The following is a 27,251-nucleotide window of genomic DNA, read 5'->3' on the forward strand; positions in this document are numbered from 1 at the left end:
TCAATAAGCGTTTAGTGAACTAAACTGATTGGGGGGTCAACCTTTTGTAAGAATTACTAACTTATTTGAGAATAGTGAATCTAACACGATTAATCTTCTCAAATGTATATTAAATTACCAGATATTGGCTACATCTCTCTTTACTTACAAATATTTGTAAAAATAGAGCATTCTTTCTTGACACTAGTTATTTTATGGAAAATGACACAGCAGAAAAAATATTTAGTGGTTATGTGATAGACTAAATATATTCAAAAAAATAATGAAGGATGCGAGGTTCGAACTCGCGCGGACACCGTCCAACAGATCTTAAGTCTGCCGCCTTAGACCACTCGGCCAACCCTCCAATGAATTATATTAGATAGAAAAAATAATTCTCTTTTAAAAGAACTTTGATATCCGGGTAATGTTATAATTCTTAGAATAATAATTGAATAATCATAAGGGTTTTCCTTCTAAAATAATTAAAATTTCTTAATTTTATTTTTCAATGAGTTTAAATACAAAGTTTTAATAAAAACTGCCATTATAAGCTGCTTGTAAACCAAAACTGAGACAAATAAAAACATTAAAATGTAAACGTAAGTTTGAAATCGAGAATATACGATTAGTATTCGAGTTGAAATTATCGGACATAGTTATAGATATTCAAATGTATAATCTTGTAGTTTATTTTATGTTATATAAAGTAAGTCTATATAAGGAAGATTGTATATATATAAAATTAGAATATGTGGTCCTTTTATACTTTTGGAAAAGGAAAACAGTCTACCAAATATTGATAGTATTCTTACTAAACATTCTAGAAACATGTTCTAGACACTTAAGAAACAATTAGTAACACTTGCTTACTAATCATTCTTAAAGAATGTTCTAGAATCATATTAAACAGTTAGTAATAATTTCTTACTAAACATAAAATTGTAATAACTAAGTATTGCTACTTTCTATATTATAACATAAAATACTATCCAAAGATCTATCACTTCCTAATATAGAAGTTTCTTATAGTCAATTAGTAACCAATACCTAGTTTACATTTTGTAGAGTTTGTTGATTATGAGTTTTTAGGATTTTCAAAATTTTTTTTCAATTTCTTTTATTTGGTATAAAAGAGGATATAAGTGTTAAACAGTGCTAAACTGCTCAACTTTTGTGCATAGTAGCGTTGGACAATGTAGCTCCAATAAACACAATGTAGGGGAAACGAATACTACATTATACAGTATATACCATGTGTTTTTTTATATATAGGCTTTGTGTCAAAATGTAACACGATTTGTATCGTGACTTATCAGAAATAAGTTTATGGTTATTGTTTTACTGCCCCACTGTTAAAATAAAATATTTTAAGTAGCCCATTTTGTGCACTTTCCAGTTTAGCGCAAAAGTTGAAGAATGTAAACTATGACCTCCTAAATCTAGAAAATCAACCACTCTGAAGGTTAATACCTGAGAAAAAAATAGCTAAGAAGATTGTAATGTAGTATCTCAAATCTGATACACAGCCCATGGTAAATGAAAAAGATATAATGTATTATTATAACCAGTTCTACAAGGTAGCTTATTAATCCAGATGCCGTAAGTATAGTTCCAATCTCAAAGATATTATTTCAGCATTAATAATTCATTAACATTTTTTGTTGGTTTTGAAAAATTCGAATTAAATGAAAACCATTTATGGAGATAAAGTCTTTGCTAAGGCACAATGAATGGAATTTCGGATTGATTCCAATACTAGATAGTAGAGCCTAACAATTAAAAAAATTTCAAGATTAAAATAAAACTCCAACAAAATATAGGTTTTGGATTGTAATTTAAGTAAAATTTAGGATTCAACCACTTGATAAACAGTTAGCTTGCATGCTCAGTTATATCGTCTTTATGTCACCTTCGACTCTCTAATTATTGAATAATATACATATTACCCTTACTTACGTTGGGTTTAGAGATACATATTTTAGCTTAATTCATTGTTATCAAAAATTTCACTTTTCTTCCAAATATATCTATAATTATTATATTAGAGGTAGGAGAAAAAATCGGAAGAATTTGTTGAAATTAATATATTTTTAGTTGTGCACTTCAAACTAAACATTAATTAACTACCCCATGGTGTAAATAAAAAAACAAAAGTGATATTATAAAAAATTGATTTTTGATTTAGTATTCTTACAAATAAAGATGATAAACTTAAATTGTTATTGATATCTATAAATCTAGAATATTACTATCACGTAATATAATATTTTTTCCTTTTTATAAATGTCACCGATATGTTCAGGTAAACAATAAAGTTGTTTCAAAGAAAATTTCAACCATAGATATTGAACTCTTCAGAATATTGTTCTAGAGTTTACAATAATAATAACTAATCCAAGTTAAAATAATAAATTATAGGGTGATATTCCTTTCATTTTGTTGATATTTTTTTATATAAATCTTAGAGATATTGGGCGCTAAGCATCAGAAAGAGTATTTCATTGAAAAAAAATGAAATAAAATTTTGAGATGTGATTTTTTTTAGGAATTTTAACAAATAAGAAAGTAGGTACTATAAAGTTATCCAAAGACAAGGACATTAACCGAGGCAAACACATAATCATAAAGTGAAGATGGATAGACCTCCATTCCTCGATCTGAAACCACCAAAGGGGTATGTGGCAGGATTAGGTAGAGGTGCTACTGGATTTTCAGTTCGTGGTGATAAATTTCAACGAAAAGTGCCAGTCAGATTACAAGATGAGAAACGCAGAGAATTAAAAGGAAAAACTATTGTTAAGGATGCAGCCCAATCTGAAGAAGATGAAGCAATGAAGATATTTTCCATTATTGATTTGAAACGAAATGGAAATAAACTGGCAAAAGTTGATAACGCATTTCAAGATTCTCTTAATGAGGGGTATAAATTCAATGATTTGAAAAGAAATCTTGGTTCAGTTTCTGAAGATCAATGGCTAAGTATACCCGAGGCAACTGATTTTACAAGACGGAATAAGAGGAATAGACTAGAAGAACAACTTAATAGGAAAACATATGCAGCACCGGATAGTTTGATATCTCAAAATGTTAATTTAAGTAAACTTACTGAGGAACGTGAAAAATTATTAGAAATGACTTTGGACGTAAACATTAAGGGAAAAATGGGAGAGATTGACATTGATAGTTCGAAAGAGTCACTATCATATTTAAATCAATTGGAATCTGTTACTAATACGACTAACGAAACACAACTTGAAGATTTAAAAAAGATGCGCTTAGTATTTCAATCATATAGAAAAGCTGATCCAAAGAAATCAGAAGGTTGGATAGCTTCAGCAAGACTAGAAGAAAAATGTAGGAGATTCGAAGCCGCAAAAAGGTTGATTGAGGAAGGTTGTCAGAATTGCCCACATGATGAAGAAATCTGGTTAGAAAATATTCGGTTACACTACGCAGATAATCATAAATGTAAAGTCATAGTCACGACTGCCATTAAATTCAATTATAATTCAGTGAAGTTATGGTTGAAAGCAATAGACCTCGAAAATGAAAAAATCAATAAATATAGAGTCGTTCGAAAGGCCCTGGAAGAGGTTCCAACGAGTGAGGAATTATGGAATTTAGCTGTTGAATATGAAAAGAATAAGAACGAAAAGATTAATATTTTAAGAAAAGCTTTGGAATTTGTGCCACAAAGTTTACATCTTTGGACTATATTAATTAAAGTCGAGGAGTATAATGAAGCTAAGATATTATTAAATAGAGCTAGGAAGTTAATTCCAAACAATATAAAGATATGGCTACTTGCGATCGAATTGGAAGAGACACATGGAAACAATGATATATCAGTGTTTAAATTAATGAAAATTCTAAATAAGGGCTTTGAACAATTATCCGCGAACAGTATCTCTATAACATTTGAAGATGGACTACGTATCTCAAAGGAGTTTGAAACTAGTAATGAAGGACACTGCGAAAAATCCCTTGAGGCACTTGCACAAGTAATAATAATGAAGACAACAGAAGAACATGGACTCAACATTGATAATGAGAAGTTAAAGATGCTTTTGAAGTTTGACGATTCACTCACCAAATTATACTTTATAAGACAAGTAGTATTAGTTAACTATGAACGACTCAGTCTTTGGAATTCATTAAAAGAGGTTTGTGAAAAGCTTGGACGTGTTAATGAACTTTATAATACATTCGAAAAGATCTTATTTAGTGGAGATGAAACTGATCAGAAGAAAATATTAGAACCTAACTCTAAGTTAGTACTAGTATATGCCAAGGAAGTATGGAAGGGCAAAAACGATATTAAGAAAGCTTTAGCTATTATAGATAAATGTTTAGGCATGATTCCAGATAATCTTGATATTATTGCTGCAAAATTAAAATTATTATGCCAGAGTAGACAGTTTGATACAGCTGAATTGTTATTCAAAGAAAAGATTAATCAAATGATAGACCAAAAAAATGTTTCAAACCAACCTGGATTGGAGAGACTAGTTCATAAATATGTGAGCTTCTTAAGACATCAACGTGAAAATGAATTAGCAATTACATTAATATCTGATCAATTCATCCCATTATTCCATAATTGTTATAAGTTATACCTTCAATTGGGACAAATATATTGTCACCTCGAAAATTATACAGATGCAAGATCAATATTAGTACAAGGAACAGAGAAGTTCCCCGGTAATAATAAATCCAATAGTCATAATGCGTTGCTATGGATAGAAATTTCCAAGATAGAAGAAATTGCGATGGAAAAACCGATTAAAGCCCGTGCAACATTAGATATAGCTCTGATTAAAAATTCGGGAAATCCCACCTGTGAAATAATGATTTATATAGCAAGGATACAATTAGAGAAAAGAACAAATAATAATGATCAAGCACAACTCCTTGTATCACAGGGCCTGAAAGCCTATCCGAACAGTGCATTACTATGGACTGAGAATATTACATTATTAGACACTAAACGTTCATCCCAAAAGAAAACTGTGTTCCAGGATGCATTACGAAATACAAAGAATAGTTATCTGGTTATGTTAGAAATCGGCAAGACATTTTACAAGGAATGTCAATACACAACAGCTATCAAATGGATAGAGAGGGCTACTAAAGCTAACCCAGCATACGGGGACTCTTGGGTATGGAATTACCGTTGCGAAAGAAAATTAAACAGAGATACAAAGGGAATTATACAAAAAGTATCATCTGTTGAACCAGTATACGGACCAGAATGGATTTCCATCTCAAAGAATCCTGCATCTCAATACTTTAGCAGCAAGGAAATCTTAAAGACACTCACTTCTAAAGAGAAGCACAATCAGTAGTGTATAATTCTCACATTTTGTAACCTATGCACATTTATATACCACTTTTAACTGAAAAAATAGTAATTTCTACGGTGGTTGTAGCATATATACAAAATCGTAGAGTTTTGAAACTTCCATAGTAAATGTGAAGAAGTCCGAACATGTTCACGTGACTGGAGGGCTCTTTTGAATCAAAATTCCACCGTGATGAGTCAAACATTTCTCTTTTTATTGTGATGTGAGGGTTATCGCAACTTCTTTTGAACATTTTCTAAGAAAAAAAATGAAAAATTTGAGTGAAAAACAAAAAATTCCAACGGGAAAATGGTCGCTCAAATTGAGACAAATCTTGAAAAAAACAACAACATTTAGTGGGCGACTCGCTGTGAACGCAACAACTCACCCAGTGCGAAAGCTGAATAATACAGAATAATTTACCTAAAGTAGAGTGACAGAGGATGAACATAGTACCTATCTATATTGTCATTTTTGAATCATGTTAAAGCTACAAAAAAGTCGCAGAAACAACTTATTATCCCCACTAAGTTCTCAAAATATCCATAGTACCGTGACGCTAGAAGGTCATATTCCATACCAGTTTAATTTGCCAACAATAAGCTCTTCAATTTATTGCAAGTTGAGCAGTGCACAGAGAACGACATCTAGAGAGGAGAACAAATAATTTTTCCTGGTAAACTCATTTTTCTTTCCTATTAGCAAGAGACGTTGGTGGTGATTCCAAACTATCATTTACATAAGCTAGTGCAGAAATTAGTTAAATCAAGAGTTGCATACTAATAATTTTTTTATATAGCCCATCATGATGAGTAATATTGATCTACCAGACACCAGTAATCAGAAAACTGAAGAGAAAAATTTGACATCAATTTTTTCTCCCACCGGAAATTATTTATCACCAGCTTCATTAGACGGCAGAACTCCCTCTATTACCGGTGGAAATTCTAGCTCATCTACAGGAAATAATCATAGCAACAACAACAACAACAATAATAATAACAATTATAGCAACAACGGTAGTTTAACTAGTAACACCGATAATAATAGAAATTTTCGAAACCAAAATCCTATTAATTTACCATCTCCACTATCATTTTTGAACGGTAGTCTTAATCAACTGGGTTTACATAAAAATATGACAACTACTTCGCCATCGGTAATTCTTTTGAATTCTTCTAATACATCTACACCAAATAGTAATACAGGTAATACTCCATCTCATGAGCTAAATAAAATTAAAGAGGATACTTCATTGAAACCTGATATATCTGTTTCTTCTACAGTTAAGGATCAAAAGGGTCATGTAGTGAAGCGGAAATACTCTAGAAATGGATGTACAGAATGTAAAAGAAGAAGAATGAAATGTGATGAGACTAAACCAACTTGTTGGCAATGTGCAAGATTAAACAGAACTTGTGTATATGTCTTAAATCCAAGAAATAAAAAACGGAAGGATCAGAATTCAACTGGTAGTGAATCACATCCTGAAAGTTCTGGGCAATCACCAGAAAATATACTAGCATCTCAAAATGACAACTCACAAGTCCTAAATCCTTCTAGTAGGGGACCATCTTTAATAGAGAATATGTCGGGAGATACTCAAACCAATCCATTGAATATGAACCAATGTGATGATCATATACCTGATGTAACTAGTGAAGTAGCCAATTCAGCACCAATAATTGGTGTGGATGGCATTGATACCAATTTATTAATGCAAAATTTAAACGATATCGTTAACATGAAGTTGAATGATGCAACTATGATAAATGAGAATATGAAAGACTTAGATTTCCCTGAATTAGATATTCCTGAATTATTAATGCCTTCTTCAAACCACCATAGTTCTGTACCAATATCATTCTTGATGAATAATGTTATACAGTTTAATATTAAGATCACCTCTTTTAAGTTAGGTGGTATGCACGATGAATATCTAAGAATATTCTATAATGATTGCTTGGATTCGATTGCTCCATTTTTCCAAAACCAAGGCAACCCGTTGAGAGATATACTATTATCATTTGCAAGAAATGAATCGTATTTACTTTCCGCCATCCTAGCTGTTGGTGCATCTATTTCACATCGCGCGACTAATAAGTCAGAGGATGAAAGAAACTACTGTGCATACTTGTCACATTGTTTAAGTCTTTTAGGTGATCAATTCCATAATGAAGCGAACGTTCTGAATAAAATCGAACCTATTATACTAACAGTAATGTTGTTAGCATGGGATTGTATTAATACCATGAACTCCCAGTGGAGATCTCACTTGAAAGGTGTTACCGATCTTTTTGCTAAGATTAACGCAGGGAATTCTTCTAAAGTATTAAATGTAGCCAAGTGTTGGTTCAAAGTTATAGAAACTTTCGCTAGTATTAGTACTGGTTTAGGTGGTTCTCTTTTCGATGAAGATTTAGATATCATATTCAATCCGTACGACTATCAATATGTTGATTCATTGAAATTTTTGAACGTTATGACGCCGTTAAATGAATTTAACCTACTTAGAGGTCACAAGGAAGACTTTGATTTAGTTATCAGGGAGGTATTAAGAGGACTGAATTACGTAAGAAGATGCAGGCAAGGTACAAATGCTACACGAAAGGAGAAAGAAGCTGCTTCGAAATCCATTGATTTACTGAATTTTGGATTAAGTTATTTGAAGTATTCTGAATCCACCAAGGCCAATAATGATGAATCTAACCAGTTAAATTTTTTCAAAACCCAAAAAATTCTTGTAGAAATCGATAGACAATTAGAATATGAATTTATTAACAAGACAGGTATTATACCGAGAGAGAGTCAATCTCATCCAGATAATAGTCATATCGACGATAATGCTATCGATATGGTCAAATTAAGGAATGGTGAAACAATTGCCATTAGTTGGTATGATATATCACATCAAACTCAGGTATTATGTTTCCTGTTGATTGTATTACTAAATTTCTTAGGTCTTCCAAAGGAATCCATATTGATCCAACAAGTTATCAAGAGGCTAATGTCCTTCTTCAAATTCTTAGACAGTGATAACCCGCCTCATAATGCCAGAACCTGTTATTCAAATTTTGCCGTGTTATATGCGGGTCTACATGCAGTGGATGAAGAAACTAGAGATATGGTTAGAAGGTATTACGAGATCAATGGTGATACATCAAAGAGATTAACAGATTATAACTTGCACAGGTTAGAGAAAGTATGGTATGGTAAAGAAAGTAACGATAATTTGGAAAACCAAGATGTTCTGACATGGTGAATAATAATATCTGCATATTCGCTTTCTCATATCTACTCGTATTAAATAATTGACATTTTATAGAATTGGTAGCAAATGTATTATAATAAATAGGATTTCACGTGAGATAAAAATTATATCAAACACAACCAACTTAGTTTTTATAAAGATTTGCATATATTGAAAATAAAACTTTATATGTACTATATATTATATTTAGCTATATATTATGCTATAAAAGTGTTTTTCGAGATCTGGAATCTTTTATTTCTTTGAAGAATAGAAAAACAATCTTCTACCCACCAATACATGGTATCTATATGAATTACCAACAACTAACATCGAATAGAATCATCACTTCACAAAAAACAGAAGGAGAATTAACAGAAAAATTGCATCAATCTTAATACCCAAATTATAAAAAAAGAAAGATGAAAATTATGATTAAAAAAATTACGAACAAAAAAAATAGTATACGTTACGATGATTATGGAATAATTAGTAATTAGGGTGTTTCGGAAAAAGTTAAAATCAATGACATATTTTCTATTCTCATTAACTTTTGTTCGATGGTGATTTATTCCAAGTTTGACATTAAGAAAAAACGAAATGTCGAAAAGATGTTGGAGGTTTGTATATGACAGGATACAGAAAAAAAAGAGAATTGAACTCTTGATCATTGAAATATATCACAGCAAATATATGTGTTCGCGTGTCTTATTATAATAGATCATGGGGAATCAGAAAAAATAATTTGTAATGAAGTTTTAATAAAAAGGTTTTTGGGGAAGTTTGAAATAAAAAGTTTTGTAAGTTAAAATCAAGTAATAAACAAAATAATTTGTAATAAATAAATAAAGATTAGCTCTATTCGAGAGATATCATATTATTAACAAGTTTGTTTATTTCTTAGACTTCTTGGACTTCTTTAATTTTGGAGAAGCAGCACCGGACTTTGGAGACTTTGGAGACTTTGGAGACTTTGGAGACTTTGGAGACTTTGGAGAAGCTGGAGACTTGGCACCGGCAGATTCATGATCTTCTTGGTGGAAGTTGTAACCAATCTTTTCAATACCAACGTAGTTGGCCAATGGTAGGAAGATCAATGGACAGAAACATAAGAAACACAAATCTAGAATACCGTAGAAAATCATTTCAGAGTCAACAACCAAAACGTTACCACCTTCAGATAGACCGAAAGAGATTGGGTAGATTAACCAGAAGAAGAAGATTATAGAGACGTAGATCTTAAAGACAGTGTAAACATCGTTACCAGCTCTAACACATAGGTTCTTGGTGGTGGTTAGGATGGAGGTCATAACAATCCAACTACAGAAGACAGCGAAACTGAAGTAACCCCATTTGTAAGTGGTATGGACCAAAGCAGCTAGCAACATACAGACGACGAAGAATTCGGTCATCACAATGTTGAAGAACATTTGCCATAGAGGAGTCTTACCAAGAATAGAAGCTTGGATAACTGGGAATGGCATAGCTAAGAACCAACCGACGTATCTAGAGTAGAAGACTTGTCTAACACCTAGATGAGTAGTTTGAGTAGAGACTCTGTTGTGGTTGTACTTAGCCTTGACACCGGTCCAACCTAAGTTAGAAGCCATGGTGAAGTAAGCAATGGTCATAAATAAACATGGAGCAATAACGGTGTAGTAAAGGAATCTGTCGTCAACTGGTTTCTTGAACATTAGGAAGATCAAGATAATGGCTGCGAATAAGTTGACACAGAAGATGGTCCACAACCAATCGGAACCACGAGCGGTTAAATGGAAATCAGTACCAGTTGGCTTGTTGATGTTGATGGCTTCGTTACCACCTCTTTTGAAGAATTGAACAGTTTCTGACATTTTTTTTTATTGTAAAATTTGTATTTGAATTAAAAATGTTCCGAAAATTGTATTAAGAAAATGATTGTCTTTGAAGATTAATTAATTAATTATTAGAAATTATTATTATTATTATTATTCTTTTTCTGGTTTTTTTTGAATTGATATATTTTTAAAATGAATTTAAAGTAATATTAATAAAAAAATTGGTATTATTGAAAAAAAGAGAATAGAAGTATTATATGTTAATTATCACTAATTCAGGTACAATTGTATGGAAGTAATCGATGATATAGGGAAAGATTATTAAGAAACAAAAATGATAAGACAGTAATAAAAATAATAATTAGACTAAAATAAGAAGTACTTAGAAATTACTAAATGAAAAATGAAGGGAATAGGGAAGGGAAACTAAAGGAAATTTGGTTTAATTACAATCAATTGAGAACATTAAAGTATTTATATATTTGCTACATTTTTGAGTGAAAACTTTTTTTTTCTTTTTTTCTTAAATTTAGGATTCCCTTGTCTTAATGATAATAAGCAAACATTAAAAGACCCACTTATCAAAAGGAAAGAGAAGAGTAGAGCTGAGAGATTGACTATATTTGAGTATGAGAGATATCGAAAGAGGGATAATTAAGACAAAAAAAATAATAACATCACAAATATGGTCTATTCGGGTATATACCTCTTCGTAAGAGAAATTTACTACAGTAAGTTGTTAGTAGAAAAGGGATTGATTACATATTATTATTTTATTTAGAATAGAATAAGAAAATTGAGTACAATTCAGTTAAATTATAAGGAAAAACAACAACAAACAAAACCGTTTAACTAAATTGTTTTTTTTTTTACTACTATTAGCAAATTCCAAATAGTAACGGACCGACGACAGTAGTTAAATCATCAACATATCCTTAAATTTAATTTTTTTTTCCTCATCATCTGTATTGTTGTTATTATTACTAAAAAAGATTACATGATACAAATACGTATAATAATGCGGTAGGAACATCGCCGTAAAAAAACGTTTGAAGGGTGAGATTATTTATTTAATTATTTAATTAATTCATATTAAAATGAATTTTCCTTAGTGATAAAGTAGTAGAAAAGAGATCTTCCCACGAAAGAATCATCATCACACTATAATTAATTTGATTCATTTCAACCTGAATAGAGAAAGAACAATAACAATACAAACGTAAAAGTAGTGTACCCTATACAGAACTTACAACGTAATTTAAGTAGCCCTTCAGTAAGAATTGCTCTATTTTGAGAGAGTATTATTTATTATTTACTGAAAACAGTTCCGTATTAACTAAATAATGTCGATCCCTTTTAGGAAAGATAATCTGTTTATTTGTTGTGGTTTGCTCTATTTGGCTTACCGGTAGACGGATAATATACATTTTTAGTATTTTTTATTGTATTTTGTTTTGGAAAAACATAAACAGCTCTTTGTGCGGGCATTTTTTAGTTCAGGGTTATTCCTTCTGCGCGCTTTTCTCTGGGGAGGATCGGTCTAATTTGAGGGATTTGCTAGAAGAAGAGGTGTTTTTCCCAATTAAAAACAACAAAAATTGATAAAAAAAATAAATAAATTTCGCTTTTCTTTTCGTAAGGAACTTTTAGTTTGGTTTCAATCTAACAAAGGCAGAGAAAGAGAGCACTATTTAATAATATTATTATTTAAATTGAACGACGAGGAAAGAACATGTCGTAGAAATAAAGAGAGAAGAGGAAGAATAGAACCCAATTGGGTTCCAAGACCAATAAATAAACAAATATATAATGTATTGGACCCCTACAGTACGTCGTCTAAATCAATTCTTGCATAATATACGTAGTTTGAAATAATTAAATTAAGAAATGAAAGCACCAGACTAATGTCATTCGTCAAATATAATTATTCAATCAAAGCTGTATAATAACATCCGTGCAATAGTACTCAAATTTTTTTACTGACTGAGACACAATTATTATTCTTTTTTCCATTTTGTGTTAGAATGACAACAACAACAACAAGAAGATTACTATATTCAAATTGAGAAAATTATATACGCACACTCATAATTGAATGAAATATCTATTTATTTTTTTATCAATCAAACAATTGTAGGACAATCTATCCTCTTTCTTGGGTGTCCAATCTTGGAACTCATTCATTATTTCTATCATATGATCAATGGATAGGGTTAAAAGTTAGGTTCCTTCAAAAAAGGAGAGCGGATAAAAACGAAAAAGCAATTGAGAGAACTGTTATGTAACATTTTCTTCTTTTTCTCCGCTTGTTTACTTGTTTGTATATATTTTGGATACCCATTAGGGGTATTATGTCGTAGAACGGGAGCTAAAGAGTGGATGTCCCTTATTACTCGTTTTTGCTCTTCAAGGATAAAGTGGGTACCCTTTAATTTTTATTTTTAAAATTAGGAATATTTGGTGATGATCACCTTTATCTTGTCATACTTAAGAGGAAAAACCACCTCACCTGTTTTCATTCTATACATCCTCTCCTTCCGCATTTTTCTCTATATCTTGATAAGTTAAGTAACTTAATTAATTAAAGTGCGTCATTCACTATGTAGTATGAATTGAATACTACTATTATATATCCTTCTAAGGTAATCAAATTGAGGTTTTCCTAAACCCTTCCATCTCCCAAATAAGAAATTTATCCATAATTTACAGTACATATATATCTATAATATTCATATAGAGAATCGCTTGTTAATATGATTGGTTAATTTCAACAATAACATGTGTTTAGTTCTGGCGAATGTGTATATGAACTCGCATACTTGTTTGGGAAGCAATAAAATAAGTATTATTATGACCAGTCATGCTTTTCTTTTTGAACTTCAACCTTAGTTATTATATAATAGGTTTTATTTATATAAAACAATAGAAAATCTACCTTTGATGATGAACAATAGAAAAACACACTCACATACATACACAAACAAACAAACAAGATGGAGCGGGGCCATAAACGCATATGTATTATCTTTGCTTACTTGAAATTGGTATATACACATTAAGATATATTGTCTTGTTCTTGCTAATAAGATGTTCAAATGTGGTTTTACATAAGAGACCTCCTCTAAGCATGGCAAGATGCAAGAGGTAACAAAAGTCTACTCAGAGAAATGATACTTTCAGAGAAATGATACTTTCAGAGACATATTGTTTTGTTTAAGATATCACAACTTCATAGATAAAATTCAAAATGAAATTCTTCCTCAGGATTTATTACTATATTAATAATTTGTTTTTATTAATAGTTGTAAAATCCGATAATAACTAAGAAATTTATATACTTATTTTTACTCCAATTAACCACCCACTTTACCGAGAAAGGTTATCTATCATCTGTAATTCAAAATGTTTACAAGAGTTATTGGGTTAGATATATATCATAAGTAAATAAAGATCAATTATTTTAGTGTATATTGATTTTTTCTGAGTTTCCTAGTACAAATTTGTCCATATATCTGTAATACTGATGCTACTGAACGAACGAATTAATGAATATCCAATAATAAAATAAACTATGGATGTAAGGGATACAGTAAAAAAAAAGATGAAAGGAATACCTCATTAGTTTAATGTTTTCTTTTCTTGTTAATATTGGCTCTTTTTAGTATATGAAGATAAGAAGTCTGACATAAGCCTTTTTGGAAAATAACCCGCTCCTAAAAAGTACATTTTCGAACGTTTCAAGAAATTTTGTTATAATGCTTACTATTTTTAAGGCTCACCTTTACCTCATCGATGAGCTTCATTTTACAAGACATTATTTTGAAACATAATATATATATGAGACAGTTTATAAGTCAAGATTGACATACCGCCGAACCTGAGATATATAATGATGGACATAATTACATTTGCACACAAGGTAATACAACTGTGAGTGTACATTAATATAAATCCATTGAAAAAACTAAATATCTAATCTAATGATAATTCCTATGTCACTTAATAGGAAAAAAGAAAAGTATTCACTGCTTCTTTGGTTTTGTGTTGATCCTGAAAGTGTACATATCTTGGAGGTTGCTACTAATATTACTAACAAACGGTAAAAGTTATTTTCTCAAAAATATCTATTGAAGTTTGAAGTAATTATTCACTAGACCTCTCTCATCTCCAGAAGTTCTCTACCTATCCCTTTCAAATAGGAATCTCTCGAAAAAATGTAAAGGTCATCCATAATAATGTTACTCATCATTCTGTGTTTCAGTGCATGCACGATTCCCCCTTTTGTCTTTATTGTCTTTGTCTCTCCTCCCAACCTAACCCAAAACACAACTGACTGAGACATATATTCAAAAACTTCTGTTGATGATGTTGCATCTCCTATTGGAGTCACATGAAACATATTAAGGAATATATGATATAAATTGCTGGAATTATGCAAGGCTCTAAAGCCAAAAAATACAATTGGAATAGTCCAGGATAAATAATTGTCTCCCATCAGTCACAGTTCGTTTTCTAACGTAGTTTCTTTGGTGTGTAAAGTATATGGTAAACTTCCTTATGATTCAGTTCTTCAACGAAAATTGTTGTATCTTCATAGCAAAGAATTAGAATACCCCACTTGACTCATTTCCACGAACTATAGTCATATGATAGTCCTGACGACATCATGGTATTTCACATATCGACTCTTTCTTTGATGGAAAAGAGCCTGCTGAATCTAAGATCCCTGGTTATATGTCATTATGTTTTCCCTATATTCAGGGAGTGAAGAATGTGATAAAAGAGTAAGCAGCATTCGAAGAAGATATTTTTGTTTACTCTCTTCTTCAAATGCTGGGTGTTTTCAATCGGAGATCCACTGTAACATCTTATATTGAGTGTTATCTTAATTTTCTATGGGTAAACTCTAGTTCGTTTTCTAGCTTTATCTTGTACTAGTGAAATTCATTCTGCAAAACGCACCACAGACTCCTCCAAATTTACAGAAAAGATGAGAACGAGCATATAATCGGTACACGTATCATTGAGCCAACATATAAGAAACCAGACGTATTGATATAACGATGATGATGGTCATTGAAATTTCAATATAAATATTCTTTGTCCTCTCCTCTCTAAAATGTTGTCCACTATTTTCTTCGCGCCGAAAACTTTAAGATGATTTGGTGCGGCTGATTGAAATACATGACAGCGTAGAATCGTTGTGACTATAAAGAGAAGCGATATAAGACAGATGAATGATTCACGTACTCTCTACTTTCACTTAAAGGAAACAGATAATTAACATTCCATCTTCTCTTTTAAAAAACTGTATTTAAAGTTATTTAGCCATTTCTTGTAGGTTTTCCTCCAACTTTGTGACACAGTTCATTTAACTTATTTCTCTTTACGTATTTTCTCGAACATTTTTTAAATATATAAATACATCATGAAATATATGTTTTAATTAAAAATAATCATACCTTTTTAAATTTGATTTTTTGCCTGTTTAAGATCTCAAGAAAGGACTACATCCTCACGTATAATATTTGACTCAATCAAAATCAAAATCACATAAGATTAATGGAAATTTCCTAAGTAAACCTAATAAAATATTTCGGAAAATGTGACAAAAAAGGGTCAATTGACTATATATAGAGTTCACTCCCAATAAAAAATGAATTCACTTTTGCAAACCTTTTATCGTTTTTAAACATTTTGTAGAATGATTTCTTGTCTATGAAATCCTATTCTGGTAACACAAGATCCATCAAAAAGCCTTATGGTAGTAGAAGAATAGTCCATAAACTCCACAAGAGTTTACGTTAATCAGATTTTCTATTTCAATTCTAGCTCTTGTTTGTCATCGACAGAGCTATCAACCATTTCAGTTGAATATATATCTATGCCTGTTTTGGGCTCTTTGCAAGTCAAACCTCACCTTAAAAATGGTAAATTTTTTGATCTTCTAAAATCATACCAGTGAAGCTCCATCCATATTGGCCCTCTTTGTAGATAAATTATGAGAACTGAACTATCCACAGTTCATTTCAATTTCCTTTTGGTCCTGGATTGTTCCATCATTTTCCTGTTTACCCAAACAGGAAATGGCCGTTTTAATTGGCGGAAAAACTGAAAAAGGACAAAATTCCCAAATTAGGAACAAAATCCAGAAACGGTCAAGAAAAGAAAAGAAACAAACAAAGAACAACAAAAATCCCGCTAAACGATAAAAAAACAGAAAACATCAATAGGGCGAAAACATAAACAATCACAATACGGTTAAGGAAATCAAATATTATTACCGCCTTGCCTTACATTTAATATATGGTTTCATTGAAGACATAGAAAAAATGAATAACAGATGAACAAGAAACTCAGAAGAGGTTTCATTATGATGATGAGAGGATTCAGAACATAATAATGAAATATGAAAATGAATTTTAGTATTTTGAAAATACTGTGAATTCTTACTCAATGCTCACGACAGTTGTTAAATACATACATATATATATATATACATACATATCCTTATTTTGTTTGATTAGATGAGCATGGTTGAAATAGGTTCTTTAAGGACCACCATTCATTTCGAAAACAAACCATATCAATCGCATTCATTTCGAAAACAATGTTTTAATATTTTCCATTATTTTTTACTCAATTACCGGGAAGATGAACATCATATATTGTAAATATATTTCACGATGAAAACTCCATTTAATGTAGTTTTTTTTTGTGTATCGTTGAAGATATATTTGGTTATTTTCTATTAGTTACTCCAGTCCCAAAAGAGTATGAAGTAGAATCAACCAGTTACAAGAAAGAAAGAGGAAGAACTAGCCCTGTATTTGTACTATAAAAAATATAACATTGTTCCACTACTTAAGTGTTATCGGTCATAACTATCTGTGAAACCTCGTCATCTTCCTTATATTTGTAAACCTATTCTAGTTTTGAATTCTTGAATATACACTATATATGTGTTTCAGCTTTACATAATAATGATTACGTTCCACAGATGAAGTTAAGTTTATTACTCTGACACATACAAAGTCGTCTCTGTATCTCTTAATGTTTACTGTGAGTGTGAATTGGTTATAAATGCTCTCTTCCTGAGTCAGTTGGAGTGTGGTATGCTTATTTTGAATCATAAACTTGAAAAATTCTGCTCTAATTACACATTCTACACATAAACTTACTTGAGACTAATATTTAGATTCTATGATAATATCAATAATCATAATCATATGTTATTCTTCTAATCAATGTGACTATTGTCTTTTCTATCATCAAAAACATTATTTCATGTACTATACATAAATTTGTTCCATCTGCGGCTTCCCCTCAATTTTTCAATGAAAAAATTTATGATTGTCTTTATTCTAGCGGACAAATATACCACTCAATTAATAAAAGTAAACAAATAGTATAAACAAATAATATAAACAAATCATATAAACAAATTATTTATATCAATTTAAAAAACTAATAAAATTCCTTCTTCTCTTATATGCTTGTATTTTCATACGTGGATGAATGCATTTACTTTAGAACTTACCTGTGGGTTGAGGAATATTGATGATATACAGTCAATAATTCAGCGTACTCAATGGGAGAAACTGTTAGAAAATGCTACACAGTTTGGTGGTCCACGGAATGTGTATCCCTTAAGAAATTCTTTCCAAAGGACTAGTTGTATTGAAATTAATTCATATAGTAACGGTAGATATTATTTGACTGGAACAAATGATGGCTCAGTAGCATTATGGCAATTCGATACTGGTATTACTAATGAAATGGAACATGGCAATGGTTCGACACAAAGACGCTTAATTAACAAAAGGATGAAAGAATGCAAAGGTAAAGCACCAACAAATGCTACCAACCGTAATAACAATACTAAGACAGGAGTTCAACCATCCACATACAATAATAACATTGACAGTTCAAGATTAGTACATAGTTTCGAGACGAAATATAATAAATATAGATTATATCGGGGGAATAGCGGTGATTCTTCCATGGGATCAACTAATTCTAAACAGTTCGAAAATAATATGAATCAGCCATTATCATCACATAGTCTAAAACATCACCAATATGGTATTACTTGCATGAAATGGTATGGAAATGATGATGGGATGTTCTTCACGGCAAGTCATGATAAAATGATCAAGATATGGGATACAAACACATTTTCAGTGGCTCAAGACATTGAATTTAATTATGATATTCATCAATTAGATAGTGTACCGAGTGAGATGAATTGTATATTTGTTGCATCAGATGATTATTATCCCAGAATGATAGATTTAAGGAGTATGAATTTGGGTGTTACAATATTTGGTAAAAGTAGTAAAAATAGTAAATTAACAACAATGAACTCTGAAATATTATCGTGTAAATGCAATCCAATGAAGGATCATATTGTAGCTTCTAGTGATAATGATGGGAGAATAAAACTTTGGGATCTACGTATGAGAAACCGACTGTTAATGGAATTGCAACATCATGATAGTCGATTCAATAATAAAGCACACGTAAAACCGTGCAATGACCTTACTTGGACCGAAGATGGTAAACATCTAATATCCATTGGGTTGGATGGGAAGATCTTGAAATGGGAACCATTCAATATTGCAATATCTAATATGGTGACTCAAATTGGTGATACTGATGTCTCAAGGAATAAATATAAAAATAGAACCTCTCAAAGATTATTATCATGTAATAAATATTTGATTGTCAATACAGATTATTCGGAGTTGCAAATCTTTGATATTGTACAAAACAAATTTTGGAATAAGATCGACTATCCTACCGATTTATTAAATGAAGATGATGGAAATGATGGAATGTTTTGTGGTATGTCAGCGCAAACAGACCTATCTAATTCAATGGGACTTCGATTATTAGTAGGTGCAAACAGTGTTCATAGCACCAAAAGTGATTTGCGGAACAATATTCTTGAGTTTACTTGCTAAGTCTACATCGAATATTTAATATTATATAAAATACGAAGAGATACCATATATATTTATAGAAGTACAAATCTCAAACTAGAAATTATAATACAGAAATATCTAATATCAACTATATCAATGAAACATTAAATAACTGACTCATTCTTCAAGTCTATGAACGAGTCATATTAATTAACCTAAGCTAGGGTCAAACTTACTGTATATTACATATCTCACAACCCTTCGGATTGGGCTTGCTGTCATTAATAATCAAAAATGATGATTCGATTTAAATTCAAATCAAACACACAAGTTCTATTGTCGCGAGTTATTCTTTATGTAAAACTCTGTATCTGTCATATCTAAAGAATCTGAGTGACAGTTGCTCTGTCTGTCACTTAATCTCCCTTCCTGCCCTGCCCTGCTGTCATTGCCTCCACTTCTTCTTCGACCTCCCCTCCCCCCGGTATAAAAAAGACCAGCAAATGCGCACTCCATAAAAATTAAAATCAAATTAATATGGAGAGAGAGCGAGGAAAGACTTCTCTCACCGCCCACTCGCTCATTTTCTTGCCGTGCTTTTTCCTTCTTTTGCAGAGCAAAAATGTACATACTATAAATCAAACAGAGTTAAAAAACCAAGTAAATATAGCTATTGAGCGGAAATGTGTGCACACAACGTTATAAAATAGTAATAAAGCAAGGAAAAAAACATAAAAAATTAAAGAAAAAAATAAAATAAAATAGAAATTAGAAATTTTGACAAATTTAACAGGAGGGATACTTGAGAAAGATCAGTTACAAACAATAACAAAATAAGCAACTAGTTAGAAAATATCTGATATATAGATAATCAATATCAATATACGCTAGACATTACAATACTTTTGTATTATCGTTTGTGTGTTTGTGTGCTAGTTTGTTAGTTCATTTTTCTTCTTAAAAAAAAGGGTTAATACCTAAAGATCTATTAACGTATATTTTACCACAGGCATCTATCTCTATTTATATACACAACTAGTGTGAAATAAAAACATTATATTATTTACCATTCCATACAGGAACAAAAAATTTAACAATCAAAGTGATACTGGACTTACATTTCACCACTATTGCAATTTATTTTTACTTTTTTGATTTTCTTCTTTTTAACTATTTTGCATACTAGAGTTTTTCATTTTCTATTATTTGAAATTTTAAACTTGGAATAAGAAGTGATTATATACTCAAAACTGTTTGATAGAATAAGTGGTACACATTTTAATCTGCATATACCAACCAACCTTCTCTCTCTCTCTCTCTCTCTCTTTAAACTTTGTTTTAGATAACTGACAGAGATTTATTGTCAAGACCTTCCATTTATCGATTTACCTTTTTAAGCTTTAACGACTACCATAGAATATTAAACATAAACACTATACCCCCCTTCAAAAAAGAAAAAGAAAAGTCAGTCAATTATGTCCAAATATAACGATGTTCCTGACGCAGAAAATGATGGTAAAGCACAATTGAAAAAACTGTATAGTCATACAGATGACGATGATATGGGTCCATCTGTATCAATGGCTAAAGAAGCAGAAACTAATGAAGATTTTGAAAAATCAACTTTTAATCTGAAAAGAACAAGATCAATGGGTTTATTAGATGAATATATAGATCCCACAAAAAAATTATTAGAACAAAACAATGCTAAACAAGATAGTATAAACGCCAGAATCGAAGATTCTAGGGATTCCCGATATAAGGAGAATAAGAATGTCGCATACAATTCAGATTCAGACTCCAATTCGGGTTCTACGTATTCAAGTTCGAGCTCATATTCATCATCATCATCATCCTCATCAGGTTCCGATTCCTATTACTCCGATGAATCATTATCCGATGATAACCAACAAGAAGACCAAAACATGACCTCCACGTCAGTTTCACCACCATCTGTAAACAATGACGATATATTGATCCCTCAGGATGATAATGACGTCGTGATAGAACCAGAAAGACATGTCGATTATCTATCACATAATTGGGATGAATCGGAAATTTCAAATTCATGGAAGTACATTATATTAAAGAAAAAAAAAAGAGATATAGACCTTGTCAATGCAGCTAGATTAGAAAATGCATCATGGAGAACTTGGGCAAAGACTAGAAATCATTTGAAAACAGTAACACCAGAGGCAGTAAATTGGTCGAAAGACTCAGATGTGACTTGGTTATATGGACCCATCGTACGTGATGGTCCAGTAGATGCACAACAGGTTGAAGATATAGATGACACATACAGTGCAAGAGGATATGGTTCTGATGATGAGGCGTCCAAGATGCTACCTGTAATCAATCCATCAAAACCTACCAAAACTTCAAGGACTTCAAAATCTAAAAACAAAAATAATGATAGAAAGACGTTATTAAAACCTATATTAAAGAAAAGAACTGTCCCAGAGATCATAGAAGAAAATTCTCAATGGAGACTTAATGAGGCTAGAAAACATTATAATGAAATAAAAAATATAGCATCTAATATGGACCCTAACACAAATTTTCATGATTATGACTACTTAGCTGCAAAAGTTAACGCTCAATATTTTCAAAAACAAAAAGCTAATCAATCAGAAAATAATAAGCAGACAAGTTCACAAGAGGCTGTAAGTGATAGAAATAATCCAAATACAATAGTGTCGTCTGATAATGTTGACGACAATAATGATAACGATATTACAAAAAATAGTCTTTTCAAGACTGGTGATGATCAAACAACATCTTCCATTTTAACGAATAAAGCAAAACAAAACGCTAATAGTGCCACAAAACCGAAAAGACACATCCATTTCAACGATCGTGTTGAACAATGTATGGTTGTCAAGATCCCTACATCCGATAACAGTTCCTCTGACTACGAATCAAGTGACGATGACGATGACGAAAATACTTCTGTTGTTAATGCACGTGATAGCAGCAAGAATATACAGTTTCAAAGAAATACATCAAGAACGTCATTTTTGTTGAATTCAGACGATTCTGATACAAGCTCGGCATTAAATTCAGATTCCGAGTCCAATGATGAGGGTGGCGGTGACGGTTTATTCATAAATGCAAGATATGCTAGAAGATCAGGATCAATAGTTCATTCACCCGTCTCCTCCGAAACATCATCCCTCAGTTCTAAAAGTGAAGGGAGAAAACACAAAGTGCGTCCGATAATCAAATTAATGCCAGCAACTACTTTAAATTATGGATCGGACGAAGAATCTGATAACTCAGACTATAGTAGTTACGGTAATGCCGTATCCCATAATGTTAATACACAAAGAGGTTATGATTATATATATGACTACAATTCCGTGTATACTGGTGATACCTCAAACTTTTTGCCAATTGATAATTGCGATATAGTAGATGTACCAGATGGTATCAATCTCCAAACATCAATTGCTGATAGTAACAAGAATAATTACAATTTTGATCAATCAACCACCTCATTGAATCTAGATATAACACAAAAGAATGACATAGCAGTTCCTCAGGATAACACCAAAAATACAATAGACAACGATTCCTTTAGTAGTGATGATCAATATAGCCTTTCCTCTAATACAGACGATGACGAATTTATTGAAGATTCAAATTATCAGAGTTCAGATGAAGATGATGGGAATTCTAGTTCAAATGGAATTAATATTGAACATACCAACTGCTCTAATACGGGAGACCTTAAAAGAACGATTTCTCTTGGAAGAAGTACAGACTCATTAAAAAATTTATCTCAAGTAGCAATGAGCCCAGGTACAACTGTTACGCCACAAAATTTTATTACAGGTGAGAATATAACTAATGAAAAGAAAAATGCAAACCCTGTAAGAAGCAGCTCTAGACCCAATTTATCACAAAGGAGCTCTAATAGAAGTTTTATTTTTGATTCTGATAGTGAAGATAGTGACAATAGTGATATAGGAAAGCCTCTGGTAAAATCTCCTGTGCTATCATCTCACCCTATAACTGAATCTAATAACAGGACTACCACCCATAAATTGACGCCTCCTAGTAGGACGCCTAGTTCGTCATTCTTAAGTCATAATAGCGATCTAAATAACTGATCCTTGAATAAAGTTAATATGCGATGAAACAGTTTAATATTCCATTATAACATACCCATAAAAATGAAAATATCATTGTCAATTTTCAAACCTTCAAGAAGGAAACAAAAGGCGTGGTATAATGTATCAACAATTCTGCATTCTTTTTATTATTTACTTTAGTAACTACTTATTGTTTCACCATCGCATAAACAGTTAATTGCATCTAATATATTTTCTTTTTTTAATAATCATTATACAAATGAAATAGCCATGTAATTAATGTGTAATTATTAAAATTTGAGATTTGACATCAACCAATTGATTTTGGGAAGATCGCTTTACTGAAAACCGGTCCTGGTGATATTTTATATAATATGGTTTCGTACATTATGATAAAAATCATACTGCCTATAACGTACTCAGTACATAACAAATAGTAAATAGGTATACCCATAACTGTTTTGAAAAGATAAGTTCGAGTAAAAGCAATAACTATCGACTTAACTATAGAGCTACTGAGTAGTGTATGTACAAAGTAAAGCAGAAATTATGTCAAATACGAAAGGGGAGGAGCCATTTATACGACCATTGATTAAAGTTGAAACAGAAGAGCCTGTTAATAGAGATAGGGACTCTAGCGATGTAGCGATAAGCCAGAGAACAACTACACCAGTTACAAGTATTCCTCGTAGAAGTGTTGACTCAATTGCATCTCTAGGATCTGTTGCAACAACGACAACTGCTGCCGGAAACCACAGATTTACATTCTCAATGGATTCGAAATCAGGTTCCCAAAATTATTCGCCCCTGGGAAACAATTCAATATACGAAGTTATCATGAATACCAGATATAAACATTGGCTACAGACACCTACTAATATTGATATTACACCTGTTATATTAAGTAAAAATGAATTGGCAGAAAACTGGAACGACTCTGTTACAAGCTATGTTAACTCCATACAGGATGATGCCGAAACATTTGTTAATCGGTCTGATATTCGAAACATAAACCGTATTGAGGAAATGAAATTATATCAAGTTACAGACGATTCTGATCAAGATGGGTCTAAGAGGAAATATGCTGATGAAGAATTAAGCATAATAAACGAAGAAAATGACGCTATTAGTCAAGTGCCAAGTTTTTATTTCGACAAGTCTTTCTCTTTAGATAACGAACGTATTTTTAGGAAGGTAATAGAAGGTATCGACCTGAGACTGAATAAACTGAGTGAAATAAAGAGTACCAACCAACAGGACTCAGAGGCTAGCAAAATTCAACAAGAGGCACCATACACAGAACTGAAAGATAAACTAAGTGATTATTTAGATATTGTGGAGACATCTTTGGTAAGTGAATTATCCAAAGCATCACCTCAATTTTTCTACGCATTGAGCGAGGTTGATCATATACAACAAAAAGTGTCTGATACAGTTTCTGACTTAGATAAACTCAATATTACCTTAAAGGATGACAAAAGAAAAGACATAAGTGAGAAAATAAAACATCTGAAAACAATCTTCAAAAGGAAGAATATCGAAAAATTAGAACAAGGTCTACTTCAGGTTAAGCTTGTCCTAGAGAAGGTTGAAGTGTGCAAATCATATTATAATAAGGATGAGTACGATGATAGTTTAGGAATGATCAAATCAATAGATTCTTTGATCAGAGGAAACAATGACAACGATGAAAATGTTGCTGAATGGACTAAACATTGGCCATACCAACTGGTTGATTTAAAATCTGTACCGGCCTTAATTGAAACCAGGGAGTTTCTGACTAACATGAAAATTGAAGTTGGTGGAAAATTGGCTATTCAACTCTCTGACATCTTGCTAGGCGATGTACGGTCTCATTATGAAACTATCGATGTAGGAAAAACATTAGAAAGATTACAAAATGGGTTCGATACAAAAACAAACTATACAGAATTGAATCCCGAATTACAAGAATCGATTAAAGAAATTATTGCAAAACTTTACAAATGTGAGGAATTGGCAAGTGGTTTTAACCTATATCAAAACAAGAGTCTAACAGAGTGTAAAAATATAATTAAAGAATATCTCCCTTCTGGTCGTAACGCAACAGACTCAATGCCCGTATCAACTGCACCTTCTTCTGCATCACTGACTGGGAACCAGAAGGACAGTTCCCCAATTGGTGATACTTCATTAACTGATATTAAGCAATCAACTACTGGAGGGAATGCACCAAAACTTTCGACATTAATTAGAGAACAAATGCCAATGGAGTTCCAAAATATGATAGTTGAAATATTTACACGATGTAGTGAAGCAATTAGAGTATTATTCCAACATCAAAAGATTTTACTCGATGTTGCATTGAATGTTATCGATGCTGATGGGGGTGAAAATAGAGCCTCTGAGAATCAACATAATATGATTACACAACTAGATATACGAGCAGGAATAAATGAGATTATTGGTGTTATTCAACTAAGAATGGGTAAAATATTAGCTGTCAGGAAAGAAATAACATCTACTCTACGTTATGATCACTTTTTACAACTGTATGCCATAACGGTTTTATTCATTCAAGAATGTGAAGCTCAAAGTGGTGAATTTTTAACCAAATATTTGAGTGATTCGCTGGCGTCTCAAATAAAACATTGCATTTCTTGTAGGGATACAAAAAATACCAGAACAATTCAAAAGAAAATCGAATTAGAGAACTGGCAACCTTTCATAGTGAATCCATCTTTCCAAAAGGACGTCAACGAGATCGTTTCATGTGTCGACATTGATCCTATTGCTTGGACCAATCTTCTTCATCTAAGCGCGAATGATAAAGAAAACGTAAAGCCAGAGACAACAAGTAAGATCCAAGGTGACGCAGGGATCGACACAGCACAATCTGGTAATAGAAAATCTGTTGTTGTCGGTGATAATACATTTGTTGCAAGTGACTCATTGTTAACAGCCATTACTTTAATAAGAGAGTTATTGATTTTATCAATAAATTTACCATCGATATACTTGTCATATTTTGAGAAGTTGTGCTTTAACCTTTTGAAATGTTTCAATACGTACACAATCGGTACAGTTACTATGCCTGGAAGACCAATGAAGAGCTTTGGTAAAAATTTATCGATAATGGCCGAAACATTAGATTGTCTGGCCGAATTTGTTGGAATAGTACAAAGATTCTATCAACGTGTATCTGATACTACAAGAGACTTTGTACCATATGACCCAAGCAACTATGCATCTTTACTCAAACAATACCATTCTTCTACCGAGAGAATATACGCTGCCAATGCCCCACCGCCACCTACATAATTGTTTTATAGACTACTTACATTACACATTACCTCAGTATCAAATAGATATCTTCCAATTAGTCACATTCTCTTTACTTTGTAGATGAAATTGGAAATAGTTCAACATAGCATATATACAATTTCAATGCTTGAACTCACACTATATGAACTTTAGAGTTACCCGGCTTACAGTATTTCATTCACGTGGAAATTGATTCTTTTCACCCCCAGAAAAATTTCAAAAATTTTATACGTTAAAAACAAAATGGAGAAGAAAACACTTTCGATGGTTTTTAGCGAAAAAAAAATAAACAAAAAATAAATAAAAACAACGAGAAGGTAACACCTTTGAGGGTATGGGTTGATTAAAATAACATTACCCTGATTCGTGAACTATCGTGAACTAAAGAAATTATAAACAATCAGTTTAAACAATACTGAACTTTTGATATCTACTCTATCGCTAATCTAGAGACTATTAGTTTATCGAAGGCTTTTTTTAGTTGCATTTTTTTTTTGAGAGATCCCCATTGGAAGGTCCTTATTTATTCTTAGTGA

The 27,251-nt window shown here is 31.7% G+C and overlaps 6 protein-coding genes and 1 non-coding gene across 7 annotated transcripts; 5 read left to right on the forward strand and 2 right to left on the reverse strand.

Annotated features, from left to right (window-relative positions):
• Positions 1–263: 263 nt before the first annotated feature.
• KABA2_02S12386 lies at positions 264–346 on the reverse strand. Its single transcript has one exon. It is a non-coding gene; the product is annotated as a tRNA-Leu (tRNA).
• A 2,269-nt stretch (positions 347–2,615) lies between these two features.
• PRP6 (U4/U6-U5 snRNP complex subunit PRP6) lies at positions 2,616–5,327 on the forward strand (the record flags this gene model as incomplete). The annotated part of the gene is made up of 1 exon (XM_041549233.1): positions 2,616–5,327. The coding sequence occupies one exon, from the start codon at positions 2,616–2,618 to the stop codon at positions 5,325–5,327; it is 2,712 nt and encodes a 903-aa protein (XP_041405167.1).
• Positions 5,328–6,129: 802 nt separating this feature from the next.
• On the forward strand, positions 6,130–8,586 carry LYS14 (Lys14p; the record flags this gene model as incomplete). The annotated part of the gene is made up of 1 exon (XM_041549234.1): positions 6,130–8,586. One exon carries the CDS (start codon positions 6,130–6,132, stop codon positions 8,584–8,586), a length of 2,457 nt encoding a protein of 818 aa, XP_041405168.1.
• Positions 8,587–9,467: 881 nt separating this feature from the next.
• Positions 9,468–10,427, reverse strand: MRH1 (Mrh1p; the record flags this gene model as incomplete). Its single annotated transcript, XM_041549235.1, has 1 exon — positions 9,468–10,427. The coding sequence occupies one exon, from the start codon at positions 10,425–10,427 to the stop codon at positions 9,468–9,470; it is 960 nt and encodes a 319-aa protein (XP_041405169.1).
• A 7,478-nt stretch (positions 10,428–17,905) lies between these two features.
• RAD28 (Rad28p) lies at positions 17,906–19,357 on the forward strand (the record flags this gene model as incomplete). The annotated part of the gene is made up of 1 exon (XM_041549236.1): positions 17,906–19,357. The coding sequence occupies one exon, from the start codon at positions 17,906–17,908 to the stop codon at positions 19,355–19,357; it is 1,452 nt and encodes a 483-aa protein (XP_041405170.1).
• Positions 19,358–20,793: 1,436 nt separating this feature from the next.
• Positions 20,794–23,430, forward strand: REG1 (protein phosphatase regulator REG1; the record flags this gene model as incomplete). Its single annotated transcript, XM_041549237.1, has 1 exon — positions 20,794–23,430. One exon carries the CDS (start codon positions 20,794–20,796, stop codon positions 23,428–23,430), a length of 2,637 nt encoding a protein of 878 aa, XP_041405171.1.
• Positions 23,431–23,961: 531 nt separating this feature from the next.
• On the forward strand, positions 23,962–26,712 carry VPS54 (Vps54p; the record flags this gene model as incomplete). The annotated part of the gene is made up of 1 exon (XM_041549238.1): positions 23,962–26,712. One exon carries the CDS (start codon positions 23,962–23,964, stop codon positions 26,710–26,712), a length of 2,751 nt encoding a protein of 916 aa, XP_041405172.1.
• Positions 26,713–27,251: the final 539 nt, after the last annotated feature.

This window comes from Maudiozyma barnettii (genome assembly GCF_903064755.1).
Source record: "Maudiozyma barnettii strain CLIB 1767 genome assembly, contig: KABA2_02, whole genome shotgun sequence".
Classification (NCBI taxonomy): Eukaryota; Fungi; Ascomycota; class Saccharomycetes; order Saccharomycetales; family Saccharomycetaceae; genus Maudiozyma; species Maudiozyma barnettii.